This window comes from Herpailurus yagouaroundi, unplaced genomic scaffold, assembly GCF_014898765.1.
Source record: "Herpailurus yagouaroundi ecotype Mexico unplaced genomic scaffold, PumYag 483, whole genome shotgun sequence".
Lineage (NCBI taxonomy): Eukaryota > Metazoa > Chordata > Mammalia > Carnivora > Felidae > Herpailurus > Herpailurus yagouaroundi.
In genome coordinates this window covers 3,375,688-3,393,297 of record NW_024412700.1, presented here as the reverse complement: position 1 = coordinate 3,393,297, position 17,610 = coordinate 3,375,688, and the positions used below count along the sequence as shown (strand labels likewise).

General features: G+C 44.5%; 1 protein-coding gene across 1 annotated transcript; it reads right to left on the bottom strand.

The window, feature by feature from the left end:
* Positions 1–325: 325 nt before the first annotated feature.
* HTR5A (5-hydroxytryptamine receptor 5A) lies at positions 326–14,372 on the bottom strand. The gene is made up of 2 exons (XM_040464576.1): positions 13,122–14,372; positions 326–2,032 (listed from the first exon to the last, which is right to left on the bottom strand). The coding sequence occupies exons 1-2, from the start codon at positions 13,857–13,859 to the stop codon at positions 1,700–1,702; spliced, it is 1,071 nt and encodes a 356-aa protein (XP_040320510.1). The 5' UTR covers positions 13,860–14,372; the 3' UTR covers positions 326–1,699.
* Positions 14,373–17,610: the final 3,238 nt, after the last annotated feature.

Genomic DNA, 17,610 nt, shown 5'->3' with positions numbered 1-17,610 from the left:
TCTCTCTCTCTCTGCTCCTTCCTCTCCCTCTGTCTCTCTCTCTCTCTCTCTCAAAAAAAAAAAAAACTAAAAAGAAACGAAAATATTTGTAGGTTTGGCATTTCAAGATATAAAAACAGAAGGCAGAGAAACCTAAGAATGTTCCCAAGCAAATTCTTCCATGAACTTGCTTCAATGCATAGATAAGAGGTCTGCACTTAGCATCATCAGCCATGACCCACAGAAGCTGTGTAACATTTCCTCGTCTGCTCACGTTCTTTGAGTAAAGAATCTTGGCAGTAAACGCAAGACTAAACTTCCAGCCAAGACTGCAAATTCACACAGATTTCCTATTCTTGATATAATTTATTATATACAAAAGAATACATATATATTTATGATAATAATCAAAGATTATTATGAGATATAGTTTTTGAATTCATGCATTGAAAGAACCAGGGACATAGTGGACCACAGGCACTTTTATTGCCCAAGATCTTTTTAAAGTTTTGTAGAATGGTCTAGGTTTTATATGATCATATAAACACCACACCATCACTTAAATGCCTTGACTCACTTACATAGAGGTGTCAACCTGCAGAGGACCGAGGCCACATTTTACCATATTTCTGCTTTTCTCATTAGTTACTAGTAGTGTTGGCCTCAAAATGGGCATTCACACATCAGTAAAAAATAGCAAATTAACCAACTGTCCCTTTAAAGTGTACGTGTTCGGTAAATATACCTTCACAGTCCTTGGTTATGAGACTAAAAGAAGCCGCCAGCTTCATGACACCTGTTTTCCTCTAACCTCATGACCCAAAGGATAAAGATCTTTGTCCTGCAACATTTGAATAAATTCTATACAAAGAAACTCCATAGAAAATAAGCAAGTTTGACAGAGTCTACAATACTAGTCTATTTTTCTATGGTTTGTGCACAGTTGCCTCAGAATGGTGGGAGATATTTGGTTTGACTTTTAGCTCCTGTTCCAAGTTGACGGGTTGGATTTTAGAATAAACTGGCCTTTGGAACATTCACCTCTTCCAGAGTTCTGTGTGTGTGTGTGTGTGTGTGTGCACGTGCACACACACACACATGTGGTTGCCACAAACAAAGCCTTAAAGCCAGTATTCACTGGTCTTACAGCTGTGGCCATGTGCTGTAATAGGTTCAGAGACCATATTTTATGGCCAAACACTGGGACATACACAGTAAGTACTAGGGTATATTTACCAGGACCACAGAATGGAACGTTCGAAATAAGGACTATTCCACAAAACTTGGAATTATGGTTTCCTACCCCTCGGATATCGCAGTATGACTTCTAATTCATCATCATCCACCCATTCTCAATCTGTACATGTTGCTTTATTTCCTCCCTCTCATCTGCTATGTCTGACTTCTCTGGGGCAAGGACGATGACCATGCTGGAGTGGATTTGGGGGAGGAAAGGGCACTTTGCGGGCAAAGTCCGTGGCTGGTATGTGCAGGGGGAGCAAGAACAGGTAAGTTAGATTAATAAGGTCACCAAAACTGTCTGGGAAGACCCACATTCCTGCCTTGGAGCGTGGAAGGGAGGGCTAGTTCTGAAGACGACCCCGGAGAACTCCGAGGACTTGCCTCTTCCGTGTGGTGCTGGGTATTTATGGGGAAGTAGGTAGAATTGGAAATTTGATTGAGTTACAGGACAGCTCCTTCCTATCCCCAGGCCTTGTGCTCAGTGTTGCTTAGAAAAGAAGTTCTTGAAGGCGCTGTTGTAGTTTTTGTTGAAAGCTGTATAGATCAGGGGGTTAAAGAAGGAGTTGGAGTAGCCAAGCCAAAGGAAGATGCTCTTCCAGATGGTGGGGATGTCGCAGGAACACAGGGGGCTGATGAGCTCCGTGGTGAAGAAAGGGATCCAGCAGAGCGCAAACACCCCAATGAGGATGCCCACCATCAGGGCGGCCTTCCGCTCTTCCTGCTCCCTCCACGTGTCCCCTTCTGTCTGGAAGGTGACGGTGGTGTGGCGGACTGTGAACACCATCTGAGGCTGCTGAGCAGAGGTCTTCGCCTGGAAGAGATAAGCAGAAGCTTCATGAAGAGCCACCTTCTTGTGCCTTCCAGACGCTGGGTCCCGCACACCCACTTGAAGAGAAAGCCCTTGACCATTGCGTGCGGGAGACTGGCTGCCTGGGGAGCCCACCCTCAGCCGTGGAAACGTGGTGACAGAGCTGGCATTTGCTTACGTCTTAGAAGTGGAAGGAAAATGGGAACACCCATAATAAATATGATGAAGATGAATTTCCCACTGCTGCGTGTTCAACAACAAACAACTGAAAAAATAAGCCAGTCACATAGTCAGTGCGTGTAATTCGGGGACAAAGGCACATGAGTAATCTAAAGTGCTCCGAATCCTTGTCAAACCCTGGGACAATTAAAGTCTGACTTTCTAAAATCCTCACAACTTTCTGAAATCTTCGTAACTTTCTGTGCTCATGTGAATCCTCCCTCAAGGAATTTTCTAGAACTTTTCTCCTGGTGTCAGTTTCCCAGGACCGTTTGGGACAGTTCGCTCACCGGGACACTTACCTCCCTCGGGGCCTCATGGAAAGCAGACTTTCATTCCCTAGCGGGTGAGACTACGTGGACGTTCGATATCATTCTTCCCAGCCCAACCCAGCGGATTCAGCATTCTGTGATCCCAGTGCATTTGAAAAGGATGCTCACACAGCTCTCTCTCAACAGCACACAAACTTTTAGGCGAAGGACCAGGTCAGAGGGTCATTCTTGTTAACCTAACCCCCTTGACCAGTTCATGGCTACATCTACAGATTGGGAGTCCAAAGGAATCGATTTATCTGTTCATGGAGCATAACGGGGGTATAAATAAGGACACTATGGTTAAGGTAAGATTAGCTGCTATATGAATTCTTAAATTTGCATGATAGCCTTCTTGTTATTTGCTTGAAGAATAGTGAAACACCAAGTATTGTGCAATCAAAAAGAAAATCATAAATATTGGAACAAATAGTCCACAACACCGCAACCTGGAAAAACGGACATAGAGTGAGAAGTGAAAACCTCTTTCTAGACCCCAGTCTCACCCCAAGATGCACCAGTGACCTTTCATATATTATTAGTGCACATCCGGTAGTGCGTTGCAGGGAATTCATTTATGGAAATGCGACACAATATTTAACTTTATTTTTCCGCACAAATGGGAAAACCTACCAATTTCTTAATAAAACTCAAACCCAAAACGGCATCAGGGAAGCGATTTTTACCCCTTTTCCAAGGGTGGCAACTTGAAGCAACATTCTGGTCCTGGCTTTAAAACCCCTAAAAATTCTCCTCCCTCTCAGCACTTTTTCAGGGGTAGCACTGGCCACTCAGGGTTGTGACTCCCCTGTGACCACCCCTTAATTCTCTATAGCACAACTGATATAAAAGTAGAACACTTAAACTAGACTTTGTCAAAGGCTCTGGTCTAACAGTAGAAACAAATACAGCAACACACAGCCAGATATTCTGGCTTTGGAGATATGGCACTCTTTTGGGAAACAGCCAACCCCTCCCATCCCGACTCCCTGTCTGCCTTCCCTGTGGTCATTAGCCTTTTCAGACTGACTCCAGAAGCCCCTGCGTAGTCCTTTATGTACTCAAATTCCAGTTGCAAGACACGACGAGCCCCACAACGAAACTACCAATGGAAGACCAGCCTTCTGTAAGGACGAGATATATCCCCGTGTTGGCACATTATGTTTGTAGGAGTTTCCTGTTGCATAATGGGAACAAGTTGCAAGGTCTCCAGGCACATGACCTACATTTAAGTGTAGGATTTGAATATTTCTATGGAAATTAGTCTTGGGAAAGGGAGCTGACGTTTTATAGGACACTTTTATGGAAGCTCATCACTTTAGTCGTGGTCCCTGTACAGGAACGTGAAGTGCCCTACGTGCAGGCCTGCTTGTATGGGCATTTGGCAGTCATCCTATAAAACCTGGTGTTCTTCCAGTTTACCTGGGTTCCTACAGGTTATGAGCTGTTCCCAGATAAAACGGACATTCTCTGGGTCTGCAAGAATCGTCCGCTGTGTAATGGTTCTAATGTTGAATGAAGGGCATTCTTAAAGATATCCCAGGGAGTTTATTCCTAAGTTTGTCTTCAGGAGGACTTTCCTCGTGTCAATAGGGGGGCTCAGCTAAACCCTCGCAGGGGTTACATGCATGTTCCTTCCTCACGGAGTTGTTAGTACAGCAGTGGGGAGCCCACGTCCATAGCCCCTTCCAACAAAGACTCAAGATTCCTGTTTTAACCATTCTTTTTTATGTCCCATGGGAACCCCTTATGGTTCTGCTTTAGATTCAGATTAAATATTTTCTCTGAATACTATCTTTTTCTGGTTTTCTGTGAGTCAGGAGTTATTTATAGGTTAGTCCTAGAACCCCACGTGACTCAGAAAAGCACATTTTCTAGGACCTCGATATGAAATGTTGACTGTTTAACTGGGCCCCTCTTCATGCATCCTTCAACACCAACTCACCTGACAGAAGAAAGAGGGCCACGGATTTAAAATGGTTCTTCTGGGACAGCAGAGGCTCCGCTGGAAGAAGGATCTTTGTCATCTGGGAAGTTTCAGGTTTCTAGTGTCTCATGGCTTTTTGTTGCTCACCCTGTGGCTGTCTGACTCAGGGACTCCTTAGCTCTTTCCTTTCTGCTAATCAATGATTACAATAAAGTGCCTAATTGAGTCTTGAGAATAGAACTCTATTAATTACTCTATCAATTGCTCAACACGCAATTCACAGAAAAAGAAGTAGGAGGGTAAAAAATAAAGTGGACATCCAAGCCAAATTAGACTTTTCGTAATCATCTTTGTAATGCTGTATCGTTTGAAGCACACATCTCACAATTTAGGATACACATACAAAATTTTTCTAGGTGAACAATTAGCCTCATCTCTCCAAATAAATGCGTTCTTTGGGGGACGTGTACTTATGTGTCAGACTTCTCATTTTTCTGAAATCGTTATGTACTAAATAACGATTTACGGGTTAATCATAAACCTAGTAGGTTTCTTTCATTTCCTCTAACCACTCAGCTTCGTCTTCCTATTAATATCACACATAATTGATAGATTACCATCAATGGTAGGTACTGCAGTTCAAGGATGAAGACTGTTACCTTAGAGGTGGTTTTGGGTGGTTTGCAGGTTAGACCAGCCCACTGTCAGAATGGAAGATGGACCGATGAACCAGGATGCTCAAACTAGAAATGGTCTTACACGTTAAGGGAGGGCTCCACACAGGGGAGGGTGAAAACATCGCTTGAACTTCCCAACAAACTTAGGAAGACTGATTGTTCTGTGGCTATGGCAATAAGGAGTCTTGCTGTTTACATATCTTCCACTGACCAGGGACAATCCCCCTCTGTGAACACTCATTTGCAAACCACACAATCCATGTCTGGCCTCGAACGTCAGCCAATTAGGATAGGACTCACCCCCAATAAATGCTCCTCTGAGCACCAATCAATTGACAGCAGTCTCCCCGAGGAACCTCGTCTTAGGGGGATGTCAGTTCACTGCCCTGAACTCCACGCTGTCCCCAGTCCCCACAGGTGGTCAGCATTCTGCTCCATTCTGGATACGGTGCTTGACAAGTATAGTTTCTTCTCACTGTAGTAAGCAGTTTGGCATTTATTTCTGTTTCAGATACTGTGTGGTGGTCATATCATCCTTGGACAGTTCAACAGAGTCCACTGAGATCATTTTGAAGACCCTCCACAGGACGCTTGGACCACAGGTGCGTTCACTGGAGCCCAGACTCCAGGGGCACTCAGAACCTGTAGCCAGCTGTGGTGGTCTCAACAGCTCCAACCAGCTCCAATGGGCTCTTTTTGCTCTCTGAATTTTGTTATCCTAGGACTTGTAACCAAAAGTGTCTTTGGGTAAGGTCTTTAGACTTAGGTCTTTGTACCAGGTAACTAGACCTTTGATTGAGATGTATACTATTTGGTAATTGACTTAGATCTTTGTGCAAGCCAATTATATCTCTCATCCTAGAGGTGTACCATTTGGCAAATATGTTTATGCCATCGACGTACTTATTCTACTGCTATTTGCTTTGCTTTTGCTATTATTTGTCTATATGTGCAAAGTCTGGTTTCATAGGCTAGTTTCGTTTGCTTTTCCTAGAGAGCCTTTCTCTCAGTTGAATATAAAAATATAAAAAAAGATTGTTCTGTATGGCATTGGCTTGATAAGCTTCTAATCCATTCCAAGCCAGACCTGAGGGCTAATGTTCTGAGGACCATTTTGTGGAAAAGTAATTGATCAAACTTCGCTTTCGGTCCTTTACAAAATTTGAGGATATTCCCTGTCCTCTCAATTTGTGAAGGAATGTCACTTTGTTTAGTTGGTATTCCAGCTCAATGAGTGTTGGGTTGGTGCTTGTATGGCCCCTTGCTAGCATCTGGTCAGGGATCCTTGGGCACTATTCACAGGCACTGACTGTTGGCCAACCATAGAGTCTTTCTTGTGTGTCATGGTTGGTCTAAGCCAAGGACTCAACCTTCTCCTTTAGGAACTTTGACTTCCTATTTTAACTTGCACTATAATCTGAACTCCTGTGCTTTTCTCAACAAATGCCTTTTTAAAAAACCTTTCTTGATAAGGAACTTCTGACAAGTCAAAATCAGCAAATTCACCCAGATAAGAGCCCTAGAAAAATCAGGGGGAAAAAGACCAAACAGTCAACAGCTTCCTTCTTTAATTGGTATGCTAGGGCCTTAAACAAAATCTTAACTCTAAAATAGTCTCGAAGGTTTTGTAACATCCCCACACCCACCCGCCTTGCACATCTAGGTCTTGTATATTTCTACCTAGCTGCACCTGACCTCCTAAATGAACTGTCCTCTCTTCAGGGTTTTCTCAGAAAAAGCAAAGCCACATAGTAAATTTGCCAGATAAGGAGTCAAATCTATAGAATTTCCATTAAAACCCTGGCCTCAAGTTACGTTAAGGGTTATAATTTAGAATTTTCCTAAATTTCAGAGAGAAAATAAAAATAAAAATGGTTATGGGGGCGCCTGGGTGGCGCAGTCGGTTAAGCGTCCGACTTCAGCCAGGTCACGATCTCGCGGTGCGTGAGTTCGAGCCCCGCGTCAGGCTATGGGCTGATGGCTCGGAGCCTGGAGCCTGTTTCCGATTCTGTGTCTCCCTCTCTCTCTGCCCCTCCCCCGTTCATGCTCTGTCTCTCTCTGTCCCAAAAATAAATAAAAACGTTGAAAAAAAAATTTGAAAAAAAATAAAAAAAATAATTAAAAAAATGGTTATGGAATTCAGAATTTGGTGAGAGTATTGAACAAATTCTTATTGTCTTAAACTACAAGTCTGTACCAGTGAGTGAAGTTAATTGAAGTCCCCTCAGATGGGGAAAAACAGATCCTTAAAAGTAGAAGGATAGAAAAGAGAAGAGCTATATAATCCAGCTATGAACATTTTAAATATAAAAATATATAAAACTATAAAATGTAAAAATCAGAAGCCCTTTTTTAAGGAAAGATTGACTAGATGTTCCACATTGTAAACTAAATAAAGATAGAAAATAGACTTCTGGAAATGTTCAAGCAGTATTCTGGTATAAACCCAGCATCTGAAGTTTAGAGTCTTGCCCTATCTTTCTATAAGTGGGCTCAAACTTGAATTAGGGAATTGAATAATAAAAAATAATGGAAATGTGAAATTACCAATTTAGAAAATATCCATTAAGGGACTAGACGTTTCCAGATATCCTTAGAAAAATAAATTAGCTAGAAAGCAATACAAGATATGTTTCTCTAGATGAAACATCCCAAAGGACCTCTGTTTTCAAAGGTTTGGGAGTCTAGACAAGGACCCTTGTGAGTATTGCCAACAGAAAAATCCTTGAAAAAATCAGTGTTCCATACTGGCTACAAGTAAAGAGGACAACTATCTAAAATCTGTCCAGTGAAGTCCCTCTGAGGGAGACATTATCACCCAACAAATCCCTATCCTTCTAAATTTCCAAGGGGAGTTGTCTATCATTATAGATGTACAACAATACAGCTTTCTTGTTTATACAGGCATCACTATAACTGCCATTATCCCCATAATTATAGAACAACAGATCCTTCAACCTAAAATTTTACCATTGTCTGAAAAGGAAACAGTAAATTGACTTGAAATAAGTTAAAAGCAAATGAAGAAAACTAGAGAAATTTTTCTTTAAAAAAGTAATTAGTTATACCAGATGGTGAAAGAAGATCATGAAAGACAAATTTGTGGCTAGAGAGTAAATTTCTAAAGGCTTGAGGGAAAGTGAACTTCATTAGAAAAATTCAAGCAATGAAAATCTTTCATAATTTTGTGTGCCAACTCAAAGCTGGTATTTTAGGATCGTTATTAGAAGAATAGTTCTTTAGTTTCTTTAACACACCTACAAATTTAAGAAGTAAGATCTGCTTCCAGATGAAATGTACTGCAGCCCTTGTATGTTATCAGATTATAGCTGATCTACACATGAAAATACTTACACTCTGTGTAATTCCAGACATTATCAAACAAATGGCAATAGGTCTAGAATCCTATGGACAAAGGACACCACAGAGAGAAAGATTAATTGGAATAGAATGCATAAAGTCCAGATTGATTCTTCCTAGCTTATCATTAATCTGCCTTTTGTACAAATATGATAATGCTGGGCCATGCTCTAGGTAGATGAATTCAGCAACATGGTGCCTATCAGAGAACTGTTGTCTCTTGAAGGCCAACCCTCAGTTCAGTAATAAAGGTTTTTCCCTTTGCTTCGGAGAAATTACATGACTAAAATTAGTCACCACATTTTAAGACCTTATATTAAGCCTTTAAATCTTGTTATTATACATAGACAATCCCTACTGCTAATCAAAACCACCCACATTTTTCTACTCGTTGATTAATCATGATTCATTGTCACCTTCTCTTTCTCCTATTACCACCCATTGGCTTAACACTAACAATCCGGCAACTGTATAATCCTTAGCCAATGAAGGTAAGTCTCATGATTGTGTTTCTGTAACTGAAGAAGTGTCCTTGCCCCAAGCAGAATTTTTTTCGCTCTTGTTTGAAATTACAACTTACTATTCTTTGTTGGTGGGTGCTATACTGAAAATAAAAATAATGTGTAATAATCAATTTGATATGTAATAAGTAGTTCAGTCTTTCTCATAAAACGTAATTTCATATCAGAAGCCAAACTGTTCAATGACTCAACGGTGGCTGCTTCTAGGGCATATAAAATTGCTAAAATAATAGAAGAGGAGGTATAGGAACTAACAACTGGTATGCTTTCCAGATAATTCACTTCTTCAACATGCTATAGAAGCACCTTCTTCAGGCGTTCTTTAAAAATGAACAACAAATGTGAATTACTCGGTTGGTGACTTAATGCTCTCTAAAATTATCCTAAACTGCAGTGTTAGGATTCAGGGAGGATGACCTCAACATTAGCTGCAGACAATGCCCAGAAGTAGAGGGGTAGGCATTGGCTGCTAAACGAGAACCTTGACCAAGCAGATGAGTACATGAAGACTGTCTGACAATATACCTATAGCTTCACTGAAGTTGATCACATCTCTTGTACACCTCCAGGGTTCTTTATCCCATACTAAACTCACGCTTTTTCATGTCAATCAAGAAACAAGGTTGATTGTTCAGTAGGGCCATCGGTTAAGCCATTTCAAGGACTAACTCTCCAATGCCCTCAATGGATTATATCTCCTTACAAAGAGTCCAAATGGTTAAAACTCTTTCAGGGAAAAGATTCCTGAGAATACTGACCTCATCCATAGGAGTCAGACAACTTGAGGTTTTCATTTAAAAAAACTGGTTGGCACAATAATGTCTACATTGGCTGACATAATAAATTGTACAGTCTACGCTCTGGGGGCACAACAAAGCAATTTAAGTATCTTAACCTAAAAAACCTTGACTAATAAAATCACTCCAGATTTGCTTTTGGCCAGCCAAGGAGGAGTCTACCCACTAACACTAAGTAAGACTTCACATTGTACCTGGATTAACACTACAGGTAAGATACAACTATTTTTAAACTAAAAGAAAAGGTAAACTAGCAGTCTTAGGTAGACACAGGGAATCTTTGCGACTGGCTTTGATTAGGACTAGAAAATCCTGGGTCATGACTTGGGAGATCTTCCAGGCCCTTCTTATAATACTTCTACTTGTTTGCCTCAGAGTTGTTCAATGCTTGGTAGCCAGAGCTTAAATGCTTCTGCACTGCCCTGTCCTGAGAAATGATTGGAAATTACATTGACTGATGTGCAATTTGAGCATCAGATCTCCACAGATGAAACTTCATCTTCCGGGGGAATCACCAATAGTGGTCAATATCTGGTTAGTCCTTGAGGGTTTCTCTCAAAGCTTTGGCTGAATAAGGACCAAGAGTGGGAGCCTGAGAACTAAATGTTCCCACAAACTTAGGACAAGACTGTGTGTTCTATAGCCTAGAGCCAGCTTAAACTTGGTCTATTGATCAGGGGCAATTCAACTCAATGGACTTATTTTACAAACCAACCTAGCAGTGTCAGTCCCAGGTCAACCTGGGTTGGATTCATTCCAGTAAACCCCTACTGGGATGACAACCAACCAACAAATTTAAGACTCATACAGATGATATCAACCTACATATATCTCTCAAAGCCTCCCAATGTCTGAACTCCAAGCTTTCTAAAAATGCTATTTAAGATCAACATTCTTCTCTGCTCAGAGAGATTGTGCCTGGCCAGCATGGTTCAGCCATACACTAGTAAATAATAAATTCAGCATTATCTTTTTATGCCAGATCTTTGGTAGTGTTTTCATCATCCTTTTTTTGAGGGCAAAGCCCATCTCTTGTGTTGCCAGTTCCCATCTCAGTGTCTGACATAGGTTAGGTTCTCAGTAATATCCTTGGAGAAAACTCAGCAGATAAAGAAGGAGGAAGTATTGTGTTTCCCTGGGTAACACAGCTAGTTGGTGGTAGAACTGTATTTAGAAATTTTGGCACCTGCTACCATGGAGAAATCAGGAGACCTGGTTTGTAATTAACCCTTCACAGTAACATGAGGACAGAGGCAGCACCATATTGTATGTGGAACCCTGGATCATTTGGAGGTCTTGCAAAGCCAAGACAAACCATTTTTTTAAAGTTACCTGGCAGAGAAAGGAGAGAAAATGAAACAGTGCAGACTAGTGTATAAAAGCACAAAGATATCATGATGCTTTGTTTCTGTTGTCTCCAGAGCAGAGCAGTGAAAGCCTGCATCGCCTTGCAGTAAGCCTCACAAGAAAAACTGTGACTGCTTTCCTTGTAAAGCTGTATCTGGTACTGATTGTAAACCATTTACCTGGATAAGCATCCCGGTGGAAGAGAGTCTGTGTAAGGAGGACCCTTGAAGGTGGTCAGTCCTCTTGCTCCTGACCTGGGCTTGGGGTGATTCTCATACACATGGAAGTTCCTGACAGTCTGGTGCCATGAGCACTCTTAGCCATCAGCACTCCTCATTCAGGTTAGAAATCTAATAGGTCAAGGTTTCCCAAATTTGGCATTACTGTCGTTTTGGCCTGTATTATTTTTTGTGGGGGCTGTCCTGGCCACTGTACAATGTTTAGCCCCACCCCTTGCCTCTAACGCTAGATGCCATTAACACTCTCTCCCAAACTTTGATAATCAGAAATGTCTCCAGACATTCCAAATGGAGGGGGCAAATCACCCCTGGTTGAGACCATTGTTCCAGATAAAAGGATAGGTAGCCTCTGACCCCCTGTCCCTTCTTTCTTCCAGAATGATGCACTTTCTCCTCCATTACCTACACCTCTGGTCCCTCTAAGCTTGATTGACTGGTTATTGTTGGAGTTAGCCTCTGATCAGGAAAACAGAACCACATTACAGCATCCACAGTAGGTGTTTACCTCCCCCACTAGAGGGAACTCTTCATGGGCAAAGATGACGTCTTTCATTGTTTCACTCCTACCACCATCCCCATAGTATGTGCTTGATATGCTTAATTGAATTTATGTTGTTGTCCTAGAGCCCCTAACAGAAAATGGGGCTGTGTCGATTTCTGATCTCACTTAAAAAAGTGAATTAGGCTCAAGGGATCACCTTGGCAATGAGTTGGTCAGGGGGGACGCAATCCCCACACCCCATGGGTTCAGTTGTCGTATATTTCCTGAATTGAAATCAGGGTTGGATTACTAAGAGTTAACAAGAAACAGGAAAGTGTGGCGGAGAGAGAACTGGAAGAGATCCCCACTGTGGCTGTAACGATTGTCCTACAGAAAATGCCACTTGCAAAGAGCTGGGGAATTGTCTGCCTTAGATTTTTAATCCCTCTCCGCCCCCCCCCCGCGGCCGTCCCGTAGCCTGTCTGGGAAGGCAAACAGGTGATCCTCGGCTATACACAGAAGCCTGACAGGGCTGGGGCTACACCCAGAGAGCAGCACCACAGGCAACGATGGGACATAACAAATGCAGGCTTGGAGACAGACAAAGATCTGTAATCTCACACCAGGGGAAGAGGACGCTGCAGAACTGCAGAGAGTAATCCAGGAGACCCTGTATTCTGCAAAGCTAGCTGCTTTAATTTGCAAAGAAAAAAAAATAGATTGGGTCGAAACATGAATCTGCTTGGCCTGCTGTTTGGCAATCTTTCTGCCAAGGCACCTCACCATCTGTCCCTTCCTTCCTCATTGAGCAGCTCAGTCCCAATGCAGGAAGCTGCAAGTTTATCTAGTATAGCCCCAGACACCTGCTTCTTCCGCTCTCCTACAGGGTGTGATAGAGTCACAGAATTTTAGAGCCAGATGGGACCCTGTGGAAGAATGTAGTCCAAACCCCTCATTTCCCATATGGGGGGAAAAACCCCATCAGAGATGGTAAAGACCATTATTGGCTCTGTGATACTGAGCGCGTTGGAGCAAAATCAGCCTCCAAGGGTTTCTTCAGCTACCCCGGTCTACCCCTTCCCCTTTGCCCCCACTCCTCCCCAAGAAAGGAAACTAAAAAGCTCACTTCCTACAAACTTTCAAGTCAGCGTGCTGGAGCTAAGGCCCGTAGGAACGCGAGTGAAGTATTTGCAAGGGTCACTAAAACACCCACCTCCACAGCCTCCGATATGGGTGAGACACTGTTGGTCCTGGAGCCCACGCGGAACCTGGCCGCCTTGTAGATCTTCCAGTACACGAAGAGCACGACGCAGAGGGGCAGGTAGAAGGCGCCCACGGTGGAGAACACGGTGTAGGACGGCTCGCGGCTCACCTGGCACTCCTTGTTGTCCTCAGAGTAGGTCTCCCCCCAGCCGAAGAGCAGCGGGGCCAGGGAGATCACCGCGGAGAGTGCCCAGGTGAGCACTATCATAACGTTGGAGACGCGCTTGCGGGTGCGCAGTGTGTATTGCAGGTGGCGGGTGATGGACCAGTAGCGGTCCAGCGCGATGGCCGTCACGTTCCAGATGCTGGCCGTGCAGCAGAGCACGTCGCACGCGATCCACAGCTGGCACAGTCGCCGGCCCAGCTGCCAGCGGCGCCCGGACAGCTCGTGCACCAGGCTCAGGGGCATGACCAGCGCGGCCACCAGCACATCCGAGATGGCCATGGACGCCACTAAGTTGTGCGGAACCCGGTGGAAGGTGCGCACACGGAGAATGGTCGCCAGCACCAGCAGGTTCCAGGAGAACGTGGCGGCCACCAGAAAGCCCAGAAAGGTCAGGATAAGCACACCGAAGACGGAGAGGAGGGGGCTGGGGCGCGAGTCTTCCGCGCCGAGGCCGCTGCGGTTGGTCTCCAAAGGGGCGGGGGTGGAGAGGGAAAAGTAGGTTAGGTTCACAGGCGAATCCATCTCTGGGTCAGGAGGCCGGCCCAGGGTGTGTGCAGGAGGGGAGTTCAGGAAGACGGACGGTGGCCACTGCGTCCAGAGCCACTTCGGATGTTTGCAGCCTCTGGCTGGGGCTAGGGCTTCTGGGGATTGCCTATGAAACTGGCCCCAACCTTCTGCCGGCGAGCATCCGTGGGAGACGGCGCGGCGGAGAGGAGGGCGCTGGGCTGCGTCTCGCAGCCGGGGCCCGCCTAAGCTGTCACATGCCCAGGCTTTTCACCTCCGCGGAGACAGCAGTCTGGTCGCCCAGAGCTGAGCATCTCCCAGGTCGGGGAGGTGGGGGGGGCGGGGAAGCTGGGCGACCCTGGAGCGTGTGGGTGCCTCTCCTGCCGGAGAGGATGCTGGTGCGTCAGAGCAGTACTCTCGCAGCCTTGCCTCCGTACCCGCCCCTCTCTCCAGGCAGCGGGCTGCAGCCTCAACTCCGTGCCAGGGAAGCCAAGCAGGGACCTGCTTTCGGGGACCTGCCTTCTGCTATCCCTCCCCCCTCCCCGCTCTTCCCCCCCCCCCCGCCCCTCCCCCCCCCCCACCCCGCCACCACCCGTCCCCTAGCCCCACCCCATCTGGGGCTGCAGCTTTTGGAGAACGAACACTGGCGCGCGCTCCAGACCTCCCTTATCAAAGTGGGGAACCAGCCTACGTAAGGCATCAGCTGATAAGGTCGCCTCTCCCCGCCTCTCTCCCCGGCACGCTGGTGCTGTCCATGGTGCTGCTGCCTCGCTCCACCGGGGCGCGGGGCTTGGTGCTGTCCTCGGTACTGGCCCTGCTTTCTGAAATGGGCTTCCCTCATGGATCAAGTTTACCAATGAACTTCCCTTGAGACATTCCTGTAGCCACCCCCTGCCCACGATCCTCTAGGGGTGGTCTGCGTACCTTCAGTGGGTTCTCAGCTTTCCGCAGGGACTTACATTTTGTAAGCGTATTCCAGGTTAAGCGTCTAAGATGGTATCACACTGGCTTTTCAACTACTGAAGATTTCAGTATACTATTGCATTCTTCCTACACAACACCCAGTGCTTCCCTTAAAGGGTAGTTTTCCTTTAATGAGAAAAGGCAAGATAGTATTTACTGCTGTTCCTAGAGATGGTTGAGGCATTGGAACTCGAATGTTTAAACTATTTCCTCAGAATCACAGAAAAGCTGCAGTCTTTCCAGTAGACCCTATTAGATTTGCTCCCCATGAAGGGAAACATTGGAAACAAGTTATTATAAACAACAACAACAACAACGACGACAACAACAACACTCCATCTCACTAGAAAAAAAGAGGGAGCATTTAACTCTTTCCCTGTGCATACACACATAACCATATATTCATTCACAGTAATTGCAAAAATATCAAAAGGCCCTACCCAGAAGTTATGATGTAAAGCACTTTGCAGACACATGATATACAAAGATAAAATAAACTAAGAAAACCAACATGACAGCAAGGAAAATAAGATGGCATTAAGCATTTTTAAAGTACATACAGTAGGGGGGGGGCTGGGTGGCTCAGTCAGTTAAGCATCCAGCTTTGGCTCAGGTCGTAATCTCACAGTTTGTGGGTTCGAGCCCCGCGTCGGGCTCTGTGCTGCCAGCTCAGAGCCTGGAGCCTGCTTCGGATTCTCTGTCTCCTTCTCTCTCTGCCCCTCCCCCACTTGTGCTCTGTCTCTCTCTGTCTCTCAAAAATAAATAAATGTAAAAAAATTTTTTTCAGTACATACAGTAGGTATTATGAAGTCCCATACATTCACAAGTGGCGGGCCACAAATTTGGCCAAAAGCTTTTTAGCTATTTGAAAATGAGAAATACGTTTTGTTATAAGATTCAGTTTCTTTCTTTTTTTTTTAATTTTTTTTCAACGTTTATTTATTTTTGGGACAGAGAGAGACAGAGCATGAACGGGGGAGGGGCAGAGAGAGAGGGAGACACAGAATCGGAAACAGGCTCCAGGCTCCGAGCCACCAGCCCAGAGCCCGATGCGGGGCTTGAACTCACGGACCGCGAGATCGTGACCTGGCTGAAGTCGGATGCTTAACCGACTGCGCCACCCAGGCACCCCGTTATAAGATTCAGTTTCTAAATGAGTATGATAAGCATCAGGAGACTGCACTGGGAAGAGAGAAACTTCTCCACTGGGGCCCATAAGAGAGACTGCTGTTGGGAAACGTTGATGCGACTATTCTTCATTCAACACAAGATTACTCACAGAGCTGCTTAACCAAATATTCCTTAAACACACCGGATGGTGGCTGCCCGTGTACAGTGCTTCTGTGTGTGGGTCTAGTCAAGGGAAAACTTGTGCTCATTCAGAGCACGTGACTTTCTTGGAGCCATAGAACCAATGGAACTGAGATGTAGACCATGAATCTTCGTCTTTGAAACAAATGTTCTGAACAATTCTGCATTCCACTTCAGGGGCCCGTGACCTGGAATAATGGGTGAGCTGCATAACCAGTGGGCAGCAGGCCTTGATGATGGTATCTCCGGATACAGATCTTAAAAGGCATATGGGATGCAGGCATATTCCCCACTGGTACTGTGTGCTACAGCTAGCTGTCTGTTAAGTGAGACGCTTCAAATAGGAGAGCAAGCCAGGCGTAACTGAGGTTTTTTGGTAAAAACTGGAGTGTCATATAGGTAAGAATGAAGTCAAATGCTCTCAAAAAGAAGAAGTCCAATGGAGCATTTCCAGAAAAACCTTTTTTAAAAAGAAATCCTGATTTATCTTTTAAAGAAACACAAAGAGAAATCAGAAATTTCAGTTTTTTATCTTAGAGCATGGTCATAATTTTAGCTCAAAAAACATGTAAACAGGTCTACAACTCTGCCATAAAGCACCTCTGAAATGCCAGTTTTGAGGAGTGGAATTTCCTGGTTTTCTTCCTGGGGGCTGAATTATGTCCCCTTCTCCCTCAAAATTCTTGTGTTGAAGTGCTCACCTCCAGTACCTCAAAACATGATTGTATTTGGAAATAGGGTTTTTAAAAAGTGATGAAGTTAAACAGAGGCTCCTATGGTGAGTTGGGCTGGTGTCCTCATAGGAAGATGAAAGTCTGACATACAAAAGGACCCCATAAATGTGCACACACAGAAGGAAACCGTGTGGGAACACAGCAGAAGGGTGACCATCTGTGAGCCAAAGAAAGAGGCCTCAGGAGAAGCCAAACTTGATGACACCTTGATCTTGGAATTGTGGCCTTCAGAACTGTGACAGAAAAAAGTAAATTGCTGTTGTTTAAGCCACTTAGTGGTGGTATTTTGTTACAGCAGCTCTAGCCAATGAATACACCATCCAACAAAAGATACGTACGAAAGATACAACCAAGATGATATACCGGGGGGGGGGGTTTTTAACACCAATTTGAATTAAAGGGACATTTAGTTCAATGACAATGACTCTTCTGAACTTTGTGCTCATCCTAGGATGAGTTCTGTTGTCTACTAAAGTTACTTACAACTTGTGATTAAGCCATATCATTGGCATATAGAAAGATGCTTGTTTTACATTTTTTATAATGGGAAGGTATGCATCTATTTGATTCAAGTATAAACTAAGATTCTCTTTTTTTTCAGAGAGAGAGAGAGAGAGAGAGAGAGAGAGAGAGAGAAAGCAAGTGGGGGACAGGATCGCAAGCAGGCTCCGCACCATCAGTGCAGAGACTGGTGCAAAGCTCAATCTCCCAAATCTGAGCTGATGTCAAGAGTCAGATGCTTAACCAACTGAGCCTCCCAT